Source organism: Phasianus colchicus, chromosome 11 (assembly GCF_987193195.1).
Source record: "Phasianus colchicus chromosome 11, bPhaCol1.hap1.1, whole genome shotgun sequence".
Lineage (NCBI taxonomy): Eukaryota > Metazoa > Chordata > Aves > Galliformes > Phasianidae > Phasianus > Phasianus colchicus.
The window spans coordinates 3,116,519-3,131,872 of record NC_143446.1 but is presented as its reverse complement, the minus strand read 5'-3'; the positions used below and the strand labels follow the sequence as shown (position 1 = coordinate 3,131,872).

At 43.5% G+C, this 15,354-nt stretch overlaps 2 protein-coding genes across 6 annotated transcripts in view; one reads left to right on the top strand and one right to left on the bottom strand.

The window, feature by feature from the left end:
• FANCD2 (FA complementation group D2) overlaps positions 1 to 9,961 on the bottom strand; it is a 45,616-nt gene extending 35,655 nt beyond the window's left edge. For 2 of the 5 annotated variants that reach the window (XM_090147960.1, XM_090147962.1), the window contains exons 1-9: positions 9,763 to 9,961; positions 9,324 to 9,425; positions 8,454 to 8,603; positions 7,332 to 7,399; positions 6,502 to 6,605; positions 5,557 to 5,620; positions 4,296 to 4,348; positions 2,828 to 2,903; positions 1,959 to 2,083 (exon numbers count right to left, since the gene is read on the bottom strand). In XM_090147960.1, coding sequence (XP_090004086.1) covers positions 1,959 to 2,083; positions 2,828 to 2,903; positions 4,296 to 4,348; positions 5,557 to 5,620; positions 6,502 to 6,605; positions 7,332 to 7,399; positions 8,454 to 8,603; positions 9,324 to 9,402 — 719 coding nt within the window. In that variant the 5' untranslated portion in view covers positions 9,403 to 9,425; positions 9,763 to 9,961. The remainder of the gene's footprint in view (positions 1 to 1,958; positions 2,084 to 2,827; positions 2,904 to 4,295; positions 4,349 to 5,556; positions 5,621 to 6,501; positions 6,606 to 7,331; positions 7,400 to 8,453; positions 8,604 to 9,323; positions 9,426 to 9,762) is intronic. The other 3 variants (XM_031611499.2, XM_090147961.1, XM_031611500.2) reach the window with 3 other exon arrangements.
• EMC3 (ER membrane protein complex subunit 3) lies at positions 9,957 to 13,851 on the top strand. Its single transcript, XM_031611503.2, has 8 exons — positions 9,957 to 10,221; positions 10,326 to 10,383; positions 10,928 to 11,021; positions 11,637 to 11,741; positions 12,406 to 12,487; positions 12,652 to 12,731; positions 13,314 to 13,396; positions 13,629 to 13,851. Exons 1-8 carry the CDS (start codon positions 10,067 to 10,069, stop codon positions 13,755 to 13,757), a joined length of 786 nt encoding a protein of 261 aa, XP_031467363.1. The 5' UTR covers positions 9,957 to 10,066; the 3' UTR covers positions 13,758 to 13,851.
• The last annotated feature ends 1,503 nt before the right edge of the window (positions 13,852 to 15,354 follow it).

Sequence of the window (15,354 nt, the reverse complement as noted above, 5' to 3'; positions counted from 1 at the left end):
CTACAGTCACACCTCTGTCCCTGGTCTGGTTTCCAGCAAGAAGAGGTTTAGCAATTATTGAACAAGAAACAGCAGCTGTGCTTAAAAAGCATTGTGGACTTCATTTTCCTGAAATTCATGTAATCATTCTTGGCTGCCATCTAAGTTTCTTATAAACTTTCTCAATTCAAGTGGAACTCTATTAATAACGTGAGGTGAAAAACTCATCTTTCTGCTTCTTGATAATTCCATTCACATTCCCTAGTTTGTTGTAACAAACACTGAGTACTTTCCCACACCAGACATAGGTAGAGGCTACTGAGAATACACAAATCTCTTGTTGCTAGTCTTTAGATTCTCAACATTGCAAAAATACGAATAGAGATAATAGAAGTCTGAGAGTACAGGAAATAGGATGTATTCTAAGATAAGGGGCATGCTGAAATAATAACTATCAGAGTGAAATGATAATTAGTACAGGCATAAATGTAAGGGAACTCTGTAATGGCCAGGATGAAAAACACTGGTGTATATAATTAAATCAATGTATATATAGAAGAGACAGGTGTAAGGGACAGTGTAAGCTGGCACTCTCTGGGAGGATCTCTCTTGATATTAGGTCATCCAATTCCTCATGTCAGTAAATACATTTGAGAAAAGTATATAAAAAATTAGAAGGTTCTGCTTTTTGAACACGTCTATTTTGTTGTGTTTTGAGCCTTTTAAAAAAATAATAAAAGCACTGTTGACCCTTATTGTAGCATAACCTAAACCAAATCCAAAGCTGCCTCTAGTAATATCTGAATGACTGATCACAGACAGATTCCAGTTAAGTGCTTATTACTTCTGCTGGATCATTCACATCTTTGTAGGCAATATGGACAGCGGGATCAAGTGCACCCTTAGCAAGTCTGCAGATGACACCAAGCTGAGTGGTGCAACTGACACGCCAGAGGGAAGGGATGCCATCCAGAGGGACCTGGACAGGCTTGAGGGATGGATCCATGCCAACCTCATCAAGTTCAACAAGGCCAAGTGCAAGGTCCTGAACGTGGGCTGGAGTAATCCCAAGCACAGATACAGGTTGGGCAGAGAATGGCTTGAGAGGAGCCCTGAGGAGAAGGATTTGAGGGTGTCAGTTGATGAAAAACTCAACTCAAGCCAGCAATGCATGCTTGCAGACCAGAAGACCAACTGTATCCTGGGTTGTACCAAGAGAAGCATGACCAGCAAGTCAAAGAAGCTGATTTTCTGCCCCTATATCTGCTCTCATGAGATCCCACCTGGAATACTGCATCCAGTTCTGGGCCCCCAGCACAAGAAGGATATGGAGCTGTTGGAACAGGTGCAGAGGAGGGCCACAAAGATGATCAGATGGCTGGAGCACCTTCCCAACAAGGACAGGCTGAGAGAGCTGGGGCTCTTCAGCCTGGATAAGAGAAGGCTCCAGGGAAATCTTATAGCAGCCTTCCAGAACCTGAAGGGGGCCAACAGGAAAGCTGGAGAGGGACTTTTTATTAGGGCACGTAGTGACAGGATGAGGGAAAATGGCTTTAAACTGGATATTAAGAATAAATTTTTTACTGTGAGAGTGGTGAGACACTGGAACAGGGTGCCCAGAGAGGTTGCAGATGCCCCCTCCCTGGAAGCATTCAGGGCCAGGCTGGATGGGACTGTGAGAAACCTGGGCTAAAGGGAGGTGTCCCTAACATCAGCAGGGGGTTGGAACTACAAGATCTTAAAGGTCCCTTTCAACCCAAACCTTTCTATGATTCTGTCATCAGTCTATGCTACATTCACTGAAGAACTTAATGTTTTAGATCATTTTGGAGCATTTAGACCCCTTTAACAGTATAACAGCATGTAGAAAACATCCTGTTGCCATGTAGCTTTAGTCAGTCCTGGTGCAAACTGCATTCATACACTTTTTTTTTTTTTTTCTATTCAAGAAAGAAGAGGGGAAAAAAATAGAACTGTACCTCAACTCTCTGGCAACTTCATTTTGCTGGGAATCCTCCAGGATCTCAGGTAAACTGGTGATAATATCATGCTGGATTGGTACAGGAGACACACTAAGCATCTGCATTAACTTCTTGACAAGGTCCTGCAGAGAAGAGGATCACTTGTAAAAACGGGAGAGTGTCACCACTAGCAAGTGATTCCTTAGAATGACAACAATATTTTGCACAAGTCATTCATTTGGACTTGTGTCAACTGTCCTTTAACTTGTTGTCCTGTTGGAGCAGGAAATTGTAGTATAGACTTACAGGAACAACAGCATTTTACAAGTAGAACTTCAATGTCTTGCTGAGGGAAGGAAACTGGGAAACCCAACAGCAAGCCTTCCAGAGTTTAGTATGAATTCCTAGTTCTCTTCATTCTGGGACTCTCCTTAGCAACATCCCTTTAGTACAGAGTAACTCACAGAGGCTGTTGATGTAGAAAGGGAAAGAAGGAAAGGAACCACCAAAGCCAGAACAGAGAATCCATCCCCAGATGCTGGCAAGCATCCAGCATCTCTTGTTAAAATTAAATAAGAGGAGACTGTAACTTTCTGCCACCAACTGCTTCAAAATGTGGATTGGTATGTATAGATACAATTTTTTTCTAAGAAAATACAAAAAAGAAGAGTTACAGCAAGAGAAGAGGAAAATAAAAGGGGACATTCAAAAGTTATTGAAGGAAAGAATGTGAACAAGAATTAAATTTCATTGAGTATTTAATTTTTTCAGGGTGTGAATATGGAAACACCTGTTTGCATTTGCATCAACATTGAGCTCAGCCCACCTGAGAGGTGTTTCAGACATTAAGTGGAAAAGCATGCAGTGGCTGTGCCATCCGTACCCACCTGGCTGTCAAGACTGTCGAGCCATTTAAACTGATTGAGAATGAGCCTAGGGAAGTTTGTTCCAAAGGTACCCACACTAAAATGACAGAAGTGAAAGACAGCTGAGTCAGATCCACAGACAGACTCAAAAGCTTTGCTGCTGGTCAGCAAAACCATGGAATGAAAGTCAACATTAACCAACTATTCAAATTCCATGAAGAAAATATAAATGTAGAGCTTTTAGCACTGTGAAGGAACCCTACCTTTCACTGTACACACAAATAAGGGATACTACAGCCTGTCTCAAAACACTACCAGCAACATTGTAATTACAACACAAGCAACGTGACCTCACTTTGGATCTCCTGTGCTACTGTAAGTGTGGCTATGCTGGCTTAGCCCAAATCTCCCCTGAGCTCAGTGTCCTTGTCCCCAGCTGCTGTCAGTGTTAGATGCATCTGGCTAAGCTGTAAGAAAGAGAGGATACACAGAGCCATGTTATCCCTGTGTTTCCACTCAGTCTCCAACAACAAATAATTTCCCAAGGCAGAAGCTGGTGCCCTGTCCCTCACCCCTACTATCCAGCAGAACATTTATCTGCAAGTAGTTTCCCCTTGTTCATTTTTTTTTAAAGGGAATAAGACCAACCACAATTATTTCAGATCTCTACACACCACAACACAGAACCCTATAAGGTTACACACTATTCCTGCTGTAGGTTAATAAATTGGATGTCTTCTGTCCAGGCATCAAGTGACATGAAAACCATACAAGTCTCACAGGTTTCAGAGATGCCTTTATGTCAGTTTGGGCTGAAATTGTCCAATCAATTTGCAGTTACAGATTAGTTGTAATGAATGTTGTTTCTTGTCCCACAGTTAAACAGGAAACTTCTATTGCTCTTCACAGTCCATTTTAGATTTGATTCTCATGAAAATTTGCTGCTATCAGCTGTTACCTCACTTTTCATTCCCTTTTTCCACTTACAGACACTCTGAACAACTCAGACCTCCACAGGATCTCCTCATACTGCAAAATGTACCATGATGTTCTCCATTCAAGAAAAAACAACAGATGTTTCTTTTATTTTCCTTGCTTGACTACAAACTGCATTCTTGAAAGGAGGTTTGCTTGCATCTAACAGCCACATAGAACTCTGTCAGCCACTTTCCTCTTGTTTAAATAACAGGATATCTCATAGTCCCTCTGTGAAATACTTCCAGTGTTGGTGCCAACAGCTAACAGAAGCATAGTGAACCATGGGGGGAGGGAGGATGTGTTTCACTTTCTATGACTTTGTCTTCTGCCACGTGCACCCACCATTTTAAAGACATGGTACCCACAGATGATTTTACACATGGATGAATGATATTTTTAAATACAGTGCAGACATCCATGTAGGTAAATTTGAAATAACAATTAAACAGCTGGCGATTGTTCAAAATGACTAAGTACATTTCAAGATAGAGGGAAAACAGTCTGTACTCACACATCAAAAAAGAATTCGGGGATCTTTTCCAACAACAGCGTTACGACAGCAGGCTATAAGAAAGGCAAAAGGACACTGTTAGGCTGATGATTTACTGCTTGTACTGTGGCACTGCTACAAAAGCTAACCTTTCACAAAAGGTAAAATATGCACAGAGAATAAAAGATTCAAAACAACAAGCAAAAATACTTCCTATGTAAGACATCTCTTCCCTAATGCCTGCCTTCACTCTGTGGTGAGAGGTAGCATGTTCAACTCCACATGTGTTGATGCAACTATTATACAACTCAGCAGAACTTGCTATTGACAGCAACGTTTCGAAACACACACTAGAACAACCATCTCCACACTGTTTAAATATCACTTCAGTGCATTTTGCTTCACTTGTACGATTGGTTTTTAGTTCCCAGGAAAGCCAGTGGAGCGGGAACTTCAGCTGCACTATAGGACTGAAAGCAGTCGTCTCTGGGGCCACATTTGGGAAGGGAACAGACAAAAGGGGATGAAAAGAGAATGCTGTGCCTTATTGCTGTGACATTTTTGTATAAGGACCTCCATGGTTATTTTCTCCTTCCTTTCCTTGTTAAGCCAGGACTTCTCCACTTCTACATCTGCCACGAGCAACTCCAGGAAGGGACGACTGATATGAGATCTAAGTGAACTGAGCTCCTTGTACATCCAAATAAATCTTGGAAGGGCCTCTGTCCTTCCATATTGATTGTCTCCATGTAATACTTGTTTGGGGCTGTAATTCAAGCATTAGAAATTTTCAGTTGGAAAGAAACTTTGGAGATCTTTGGTCCAACCCTTGGCCCAAAATGGGGCTAATCATCAAGACCAGAGTAGGGACTTATTTGATTTTAAGCACCTCTAAGTCTTATGAATATTCTCCAGAGTAGAAGTGGTTAAATTCTATCAGAATTTCCCATGTTTAACTTGGCTGTCATCTCTCATCCTGCTCATCTTCCTTCAAGAAGACTCTGGCTGTTTTCTCTACACCATACAACTACATAGGCACAGACCACAGGGTCTCCCCTAACATTCTCTTCTTAAGAAGAAATAAAGCCACTTCCATCTCTCCTTATGTACCACATGCTCCAAGCACAGAGCATCTTTGTGTGCCAAAGGAAACAAGAAATGGGACTCTTGTCCAGCTGCATACTCACCTGCCTCACCAATTCTACTCATCCATTACTTACATAAGCAAAGAGTCCCTAAATAAATCAATATCACCATAAAGAGAAAACTAAGATGTACGTACCTGTAAGATCTTAATTCCAAGCAGCAGCTTAATGAGGCTTTCACAGTATGAGTGCACCAGAGTCCTGCAAGGTGAAAGATTCCACTGCAGTCATAAAAGCATGTGAGCAGAACAGACTAACTCTTCCTATTACTTTTTTTTTTTTTTTTAAATCCACTTATAATGACATGTATCAATATATATCACAAAAGCACCCCCAAACCAAAGAGATGGTATGTTAGGGGTAAATACTTCTTACTCAACAATTGCCAGGAAAATACATTTTCAGGACTTCTAAGGGCAGAATTCTTTTAGAAGTAAAAAATTAAGATCAGTTGCCAGGTTTCAACAAATTCCAATCCTAACCATCTCGTAATTACCTTTTCTGTGTGAGAATTTCCAATGTTTTAGAACTTATGAAAGTTTAGAAATTAAAAGGCATTAAATTAAAAAAAATAAAAGTTATGTGCTGGTTGGATGTTCCTAACACAGCATCAAAACAAACTGAAGGCTGCAGCTGCAATAAAGTCAGCGGTTGGGTGTGAGAAAGTTTTCCCATGGGTATTAGAAAGGGGAAAGCACTCAAACCAAAAGATGACAGGGTGTGCCTCTTCAGAATGAAACTGAAGACTCAGGTACAGTGCTGAAAGCAGTTAGTTCAGTGTATTTTGGCCAAGAACAAAAGCAATGGAAAGCTTTGGAATAGTGAAATAATTGGATCTTGCTATTAAATGCCTGGGGAATCAGCTCATCCCACGGGTAGCTAGTAAGTTCTGTGACTTACCACTTCACAATTACTGCTATTAATAGGGAATTGGATTACACTAGCCAGTGTTGCACAAGACACAGGTCTTGTTATGCATCAGCCAGAGCTATGGCTTTTCCCTCCACTCAGCTCAGTGCTATAAGGCATTAAGTACAGACCAACTCTGACCAAAGGGGAGGACAAAAATACATTTTCCTAACCTTGACGCCTCAGTCCGTGCAGGAGTGCATGGCAAGAGGCAGTTCTTGAACTGACTTCTGTCCTTAATGTGAGATTCCAATCCACTGATAAACTGCTTCACAACCTGGAAAGCAGATTGAAATTATCCACTTCTTGATTAGAAACATCATTCAACAGCTGTCTTATAGGATGCCCTTTGTGAGCAAGTGATGAAACCAGCAAAAAGGTCTCCTACACAGCTAGCCAGAGAGAGACAGAAATTGTGACAGAAGGAATGCTAGATAAATTCTATTTTAAATGTAAAGGAAACATTAATTGCTCGACAAAACAATTATAAAGCAACAGTCTCATGTTTCACTTTGACTTAAAAGGGCTTTCCTCAACTCTCTGTTTGGCTAGAAAGCAACATTCAATGTGACAAGAGCAACATCCAAAAACATTTGCAGGATTCAAATTATTGGCCTCGGGAGTTTCCTGCTAGGTTTATTAGCTAGAGAGGAGCATCACATTGTGGCAGCTTTCATGTTGTCAGCTCCCAGCTAATAGGAAACCAAGCACAGCTTTCACTAGGAAGGTAAGGTAGAGATTTTGCTCACTTAACAGTCTGTTTCTATTGAATAATATTGCCAGTGAATTACTTTGATAGGGCATGGCAGTGGAAATGCAGCACTTGCATTTGGAACAGTTCAAAACCAATCTCAGGTGGTAAGACAAAACTGGTCATTACTTCACTCCTGAGTGTTCAAAAGAACAACGAGACCAAAATGCTGGGATGACAACACTGAGAAGATTAGGGAATCAGGGCTGCATTTTCAATCTGGCTGTTGCCATAGCTCAGTCAGTTACTTACACCTGGGTACGACGGGTGTTTCTCCAGAGCCACCCGGAGCTTCTTCTGGAAAGCCGTTTGATCCACAGCTAAGGAGAAGTTTCAAAAGAGAATAAAGAAACTGAGAAACTGACATCAAAATAACTACATGAGATACAAGCTCTCAGGACCGTTCATCCTTATTTTGGCATTTGCTCTATCAAGAGCCCCAGTTAGGAAAACCTTGGGCAATGTCACCACTTGTGCTCTCTCCATCCTGAGCTGCAGGCAGCCAGTAGCATAAAAAGCCTTGATGGACAAATTCCTGCTGTTTTTTGGTAAATAAAGACAAACTTATTCAAGACAGAACAAGGGATCAAGGAGAGGAGGAGGAATTCCCCAGGCTGTTTTTTTTGTCCTTGAGAGTGCAACACAATCCTTACCAGATGTGCAACCCAAAATTGCACCTTCGCCTAACTTGCTAGAGTAGCCAACTACCAGCAGAACCAGTACCATAACCACAAGCAAAGCTCATTCAAGTGATGTGGTGTGTAACGTCACACAAATGAGCAACCCTAGCATCCCTGCCATCCCAAAGAAGCCTTCTCCTGCCCAAACCGCACTGCAGCAACAGGGCCAACACAGCTTCCTTGTATCATAGAGCTGGAACACGGAGAGCCCTGTGTGGCAATTCAGCTTTCAGGTGCTTAAAATATGACTAAGGTGAAGCAGCTTTATCCAGCAGATGTTTCCTCCATTTGCTGAAGGCCTTGTATGAATTAAAGAGTTTGTTTTCCTGCTTCAGAGCTCCTGGCTCTGTAACTCAATGAAGCGATAGTTATTTCAACCATCTTGGTCTAACTAATAGAAAAATACTGTAATCATAAATGGAATGAGATTAGATTACATCTACCTCCAACAATCTCTCAAAAGTCTTTTGACTTGGCATGTATACATTTAAAAAATTTACTGTAACGAGTTTGAATGATGCATTCATGCAGGAACTGTTTGATTCAGTAAGCATAGAACAAATAAGAGGCCAGATGAAAGTTTCCTTGAAGTTGGGAAAAAGCTGTCCAAAGTGTTTTTTCCTCCAAAAGTAACATGCATCTTTGCTTTATAACAGTCAACTTCGCAGGTTTTCACACACAAGTGGGCAGATACCTATTTCATTCTGTCCTTCCCCAGCTTTCAGTATGATTCCTGATGTTCTCAGGAGCTCTTCAAACACTCCTTCATTCTCCAGTCCACCTTGGGCAGGGGCCCTCTTATCAGAAATCCGTGACTTCTTTGGTTCTGAGAAAACAAGACAACCTACACCAAATTGCTGTGCAAAAAAGAGAAGCCTGAATCTTTCATAAAAAGAATTAATTTAAAATTAACCTTCTAGTAACAAAGTAACACAAAATACACTTACGGAATGACATTAACAGCAGTGCTGTGAGGCTCTATTTGACAGCAGCTGTTAGCTAACTCAAACTCCAATGCTGTTCTAGAAAGTAGCTACCACTGCAGCACAAAACCACAAGGGGACACTTCTGGCTCACCCCTTTTAGTGCTCCACAACCACAGGCACTTTCAGTGCCTTACTCTCAGGGAAGACATATCTGCTAACAAGTGAATGGAGCACATACTTCCTCTGCCCTGAAAAGTGCAGATTTGATCTAGGTTCTTCCACCACATTTGTGACTTGGACATCCCATCCACCTACTAAAGCAAAACATTTTCCTTTCAGCTACATAAAGAGGCTACTTTGGTTTTAGAGATATCCATTTTGATCAAATGGGATTGACCCACGGACTCCAAACTCTCTGAAGCTCAAGCTGGTTAACACAGCTGGTTAACAAAGGTACAAGGACCGAGAAAAGATATGGTACATAGTACTGCTTTCAGTGCTGTTATTTTATTGTGATTTATAAAAATAAGACTGTTTAAGATCAATAGTGTTGTTAGTGAGTAGGTGCTGATGTTACCAAAGCCATCATTACAACAGCTGCTGCCACTACCGCAGGGTTTCCCTTCACCACAGTGTACCTGAGCACCTACTCTGCAGGTCTGTCTTGGAGCTCTCTTCGGAAACATCAATTTTAGACAACTTCCTTTTCGAAACCATGGTAACAAATCCTTTGTCACTGCCTGTAAGAACATGGGAAAAGGTCAAGTGAGTTCAGGAGACGTGATTTTAATTCAGTTTGGGATGAGGGTTTTTTTGTTGTTGTTTTAGTTGTTTAGTAACCCTAGAATGAAGCAGCGAATAGTGAAGGAAAACGACCTACGAACACGCTTCTCAGAGGCAGAAGGGCTGGCCTGGCTGAGCAGCATCACCCGGTTTTATTCCGCTGCTCAGGCGCTGAGATGTCAGAGCTGTCACTCCATACTTTGATCTCGCGGAAGCTCTCAGCACGAACCCCTCCGACTCGTCCTCTCCGGCTGGGCGGCAGCGTTTAGGACAAAGAAATCGCTCTCGACTCACCTTTACAGGTCAGAGCTGAAGAAAACCTTCCGTTCGCAGCCCGCCTCCCTGCTGCTGCTGCTGCTGCTGCTGCTGCTGCTGCTGCTGCTGCTGCCGCCGCCGCCGCCGCCGCCGCCCCTCAGGCGACACTGGCGCTACCGAAGCTCGAGCTTCCCGCCGTTGGCGCGAGGTGACGTTTTTCCGGCGCACACCGGAAGCGGAAGTGGAGCCGAGGCCTAGGGCGGCCCGGAAGCGGCCGGAACCCGAGCGGGAGCCGGGTCGGGGTCGAGGCTCGGGCTGGGATCGGATCGGGAACGGAGTCACGATGAGCGAGCCCGAGCTGCTGCTGGATTCCAACATCCGTCTGTGGGTGGTGCTGCCCATCGTCTTCATCACCTTCTTCGTGGGCATGATCCGCCACTACGTCTCCATCCTGCTGCAGAGCGACAAGCGCCTCACGCAGGAGCAGGTGTCGGACAGGTCAGGCCCCGGCCCCGACGCCCTCCCGGCCCGTTCCCGTCTCCTTCCTTTCCTTTCCCCGCGGCTGCCGCCGCCGCCGCTCACACCGCCCCTCTCTTTTGCAGCCAAGTCCTGATTCGCAGCAGAGTCCTGCGGGAGAATGGAAAATACATCCCGAAGCAGGTACGGAGGTGCGTGGGCAGCTCGAGTCTCACAGTGGGAGCGCGGCCCCGAGGTGGGGTTGGGCACAGGGCCCCCCGCCGCCCCCTCCCTGGTGCGCCGCCTGGATTGGCGTGCTGAAATGAAACCTGCCTCCAAAGCGCCGTGCTGAACATCTGCCGGCAAACCCGCAGGGACTGAGAGCTCAGGAGAACGAGAGAGTCGGCTGCTCGTATTTGCTCAGTTGCTGCCTAATCCGTGTATTGTTAAAGCTGTAAGTCGGGGTGGGGGAGTGGAACTGTCTGGTGGAACAGAGCCAACAGGAGCTTTGCACAAAGTGTGAAAGGTGGATTTTTCTTAAAAGAAATTGTAGGATTATTTCAGGAATTTTGGCAAGACAGAAAGTTTGGTACTCAGGGAAACATCAAAGTAATGAGCTTCAGGGCATCCAGATAGTGAAGTAGCTGAAAAAAACATCATCAGATAGCTCCTAAGGTGTTCAGATGAGCAAGAAATATTGCTGTCCTTCATTGCTTACGATGCTGGCATTGGCTCTTTTTATTTTCAGTCTTTCCTGACCCGTAAATACTATTTTAATAACCCAGAAGATGGATTTTTTAAGAAAACGAAAAGAAAGGTAGTGCCTCCTTCACCAATGACAGGTATGTTATTGTGTGGTGAATATAGACAGGAGGAAAAAGATGTCCTTCTTCTGCCAGGGTAGCAAAGAGAGCCACCTTGGCAAAGAGTTCAGTGAATGTGAGGGTGGAGGTGGGAAATGAGCTGAGGCTGGAGGGCAGAGGAGAGGGGAGGTAGCAATGTGTTGGGTCACTTCAGCATTGTGGTCTCATGAGACAAGCCCTTCAGCACTGCCAGAAATGGAAGTCTTGTTTTTCTGCACCAGCTCCAGCAGGACCATCTCTAAATGCATAACTCATTATTGGCTCCAAAGACATCAGCAGCAAATTGGCTGAATTGTTCACTGTCACTTTTTAGGTAAGCAGTCTCACAGAGAAGTCCAGATTGGGATGGAGTCATATGCAGCAGAAAACAAAAGATGTTTCCAGCAGTAGCCACTGCCACAATGTCTGCTCATCTTATCTTGCAAATATTTGATGATTGACAGTAGAAACTAATAGATATAGGTAGATAGTGGGGTAGAACTGTTAGCTCTCATTCAGTTTTGTATTTGAGACACCTCACCTTGGTGAAGTATTATCTCCTGTCTACCTTTAGTGTGCTGCACTGCTACATGATGTTATATGTTTGATTTACAGATCCTACCATGTTGACAGACATGATGAAAGGGAATGTAACTAATGTTCTGCCTATGATCCTCATTGGCGGTTGGATCAACATGACATTCTCAGGGTTTGTCACAAGTAAGTGTGTGGAATAACAGCCTGAGGGTCTGGCGATGTTGGGTGAGGACCTCTAGAGTCCAGACTCCATCAGAAATTTGATTCCATACCTGAAAGCAGCAGGCTGGAAGCAGGGTGAATCTGGCTTGTGGCACTGCATGAAGTGCACTGATTGGCTTGTCCCAAAGCAAAGGAGGGAAGGTCATTCTCAGAATACTGGACGTGATGACAAATGAAACAGGTTGTACTTGAAACAGTTCTAGTGGTGAAGAGAGTTATTTATTAAAACTGCTTAGACTTCAAATTGATGGAGGGAATTTTCCTCTTGTCCAGGCAGTCAGTTACTGTGTAATGCAGAGTTTGCAAATCAAGCAGGCTCCCTTAAATTCACAGTTTTGTGGGTTGCTCTCCTTGTTGTTTATGCAGTAACTGTTTCCTTAACAAAAGACGCTTCCCTTCACAGCCACTGAAACAACAGCTATGATAATTTGGCTGTGATGGTTTTAAAAGGTTTCACTTTAAAATAAAAATTAGAATGACTGCTTTTTCAAAAGTATGCACTGTTATTTTATGCATTACCTTCAGACTACACTAGATCTAATGAAAGAAACAACTACTGGCTTTGCAGTCCCCTCTGCAATACGCTGTGTTACCTTGTGAAACTGGGTTTCATTTTGTCCTTCAGCAAAGGTCCCATTTCCTCTGACACTGCGTTTCAAACCAATGTTGCAGCAGGGAATTGAACTGCTCACTTTAGATGCATCCTGGTAAGTGTGTGCTCCACACTCAAAACTGAATGCGTGGAATATTCTGAATGTTTTAAAAACCCTTGAATAGCCTGTGCATGCTTGTGAAATCAAGTCACAAGCAATGTTTGTCACACACAGGCATCTTTTAACTGAAGTAAGGAATGCTTATTCTGATTTTCCAGGGTGAGCTCTGCTTCCTGGTACTTCTTGAATGTGTTTGGACTCAGAAGCATTTATACTCTCATTTTGGGTCAAGATAACGGTAAGTCGCTGTCACTTCTGGGAAGGAGCTGGCTTCTCCCTTCATTAAATGACTTGCTGTGGAAGCATTTCTACATTTCCAACCAAAAAGCCTCTCTCATTTCTTTGAAATTACTTTCCACTAGCCAGGTTTGACATCACCTGGAGCAATTACTCATCTCTCTTGCACCAGCTGTTAGCTAACTGCTTGTAAACCTCTCTGGTAATTAACCCATGCTTTCTTTCTCATCAAATTGGCAAGTAGAAACTTCTGATCTTGGCTTTGCTTTTATTGCTGGCAAGGATCAGTTTTAACAAAAGCTGCAGTAGTCACTTAATGTTACATTCAAGGCAAGATGGTGATGGGGAATGTAAAGGAACATATTTTCCTCCATCTGCCTGCATATTTTAAGTAAATTTAGCTAAGATGTAAGGAACAGGGACAAGATGTCTTTTGAGAACTCACATGGACAAGATAATGTTTTGTTTCAGGGGGGAGAAGGGAGGAGATGAGTTCTCCAACTTTCTAGTGCAGCCCAGAGACTCTGTGCTCCAAGCACTATTTAGTGAAACAAAAATAAACCTCTCATTTCTCTTTTTGTAGCTGCAGATCAGTCCAGGGTGATGCAAGAACAAATGACGGGGGCAGCAATGGCCATGCCAGCAGATACCAACAAAGCATTTAAGGTACAGTATTTCCACCTGCATTCCCTTTTGCTTTCCCCATGTCAACCAAGGGAAGCACTCTGGCTTCCTGTTCCTAAAATTGGAGTGATAACTGATAAGGTATTTAGAAGTTGCCCCAGGTTTGGCAGCTCTACAGTACACTGAAGCAAACTTGATAAGACAGGTGTATCTGATTTAAATCTGATTCAAATCTGCTTTTTTTCCCCTCTACCTCTTTTTCATTTCAATGCAGACTGAATGGGAAGCTTTAGAACTGACTGATCATCAGTGGGCTTTAGAGGATGTAGAAGAAGAGCTTATGGCAAAAGACCTCCATTTTGAAGGCATGTTTAAGGAAGAACTACAGACCTCCATCTTCTGAATTTGAGAATATGTTGTTTCTTCTTGTAAAAGGATTTGAAAAGAAAACTGTCTAATGTATTTAGCAAAGCTAAGAATAAAAGAAACACACCACATTCAGTACTGCAGTTACTTAACTCTGTCATTTGAGGCCCAAGTATGCGATACGTGTATGATAAGCAGTGTGCCCTCAGGGACTCCAGACTTTTCCAAGAGCATCCTAAGGTGGAGTGACCCCACAGCTGAGCCCCACCTGGCATGGCCAGAATGTTCCCTTCCTAGGTTGTTCCTGCCTTGCAGCACTTGCTGTGCCAGCAGTACAGCCAGAAGGAGAGAAACAGTAGTGCAAGGCTGAGCACAACCAGCATTCATCCTGATGTGGGAGAGGGTATGCCAGCTGCTCCCAACTGCCCTTGTTTGGCAGTTTCAACTCTTTCACTGCTACTTGGCAGTGCGTTCCCAAGGATCATGGCACCCTCCTAGGATCAGGGATGGGAGCACCATATCTGTGCACTGGAGAGGCAGGATCAGTGTGATGCCTGCCTCCCACAGCCTCCCAGCACAGGTAAGGACCCTCCTTTGAGAGCTTCCGTCATTTCCACATTATTTGCACCCCTACCAGGAATCTTAGCTCCAAGACATTCCCTGCTCTTTCCTCAGGTTTCATTCCTGAATACAACTACTTCACTGACAGTACAACTGGTGTTTCAAGTCATTTTCCATTTCATGTCCACGACATTCTTGCATAAGATATTCTGCAAGCCCCTGCATTGGCTCAGTACCTGATCACTCCCACCTTAGCAAACTTCCATTTTGCTTTCCCTTCTTTCCAAGTTCTTGCTTTAATATCAAAAGGCAGAGATCAGCATAGGGTTTTGCCACTAACCTATTACATTAAACTTAAACTAAAACTTAATCTGTCCTCCAACTTCCTGGGTTTTTGTTTTTTTTTTTTTTTAAATGTTGGTGAGGCACTGCAACAAGTTGCCCAGAGAGATTGTTGATGCTCCTTCTCTGGAAGCATTCCAGGAAAGGCTGGGTGGGATCCTGGACAGCCTGAGCTGGTGGGTGGCCATGGGCAGGGTGTTTGGAACTAGATGATCTTCAAGAATCACTCCAACCTAAGACATTCTTTGACTAGTTAGTTTATTCCTTCTTTCTCTGCCTCACTTCCCAGAGCACTGCACTCTACCCTGCTCCACTGAAAAGGGAAATGTGCAACCATGTATTCCCCTGGAGCCACAGATATCCATGATGGGTTTCATGTCATGCTTTGATGGTCAGCATTTCACAGTGTAGCTCAGTAACTGGCGTTCTACACTGAGGCTCTTCTAACCTTCTCTCAGGTTCTAAGACCAAGCTCTTCAGCTTTTACACTGCAATCACAGCATGAGCCTTAAGACCCCTTCATGAGGCTTTCACCTTCACAACTGTCACCAAGCCTGCAGACCAGGGACAATCCTCTAGATTCCCTGCATGTGCTAAATGCATGCAAGCCTGTTGCATTTAACTTGTTTCCTTGATCTTTTCCAGCTTATCGTACTTATTTAGCATGCCTCAGGAAACTGCAGTAGCTGCAGGACAACCATTTCAGTATGGCCACAAGCAGGGAAGCTATG

Excerpts from the sequence above, each read along its gene's own strand:
- EMC3 (XM_031611503.2), top strand. The coding sequence starts at position 10,067 with ATGAGCGAGCCCGAGCTGCTGCTGGATTCCAACATCCGTCTGTGGGTG. Across the intron at positions 10,384-10,927 it reads GAAAATACATCCCGAAGCAG|TCTTTCCTGACCCGTAAATA; the intron begins GTACGGAGGTGC and ends TTTTATTTTCAG. Across the intron at positions 13,397-13,628 it reads ATACCAACAAAGCATTTAAG|ACTGAATGGGAAGCTTTAGA; the intron begins GTACAGTATTTC and ends ATTTCAATGCAG.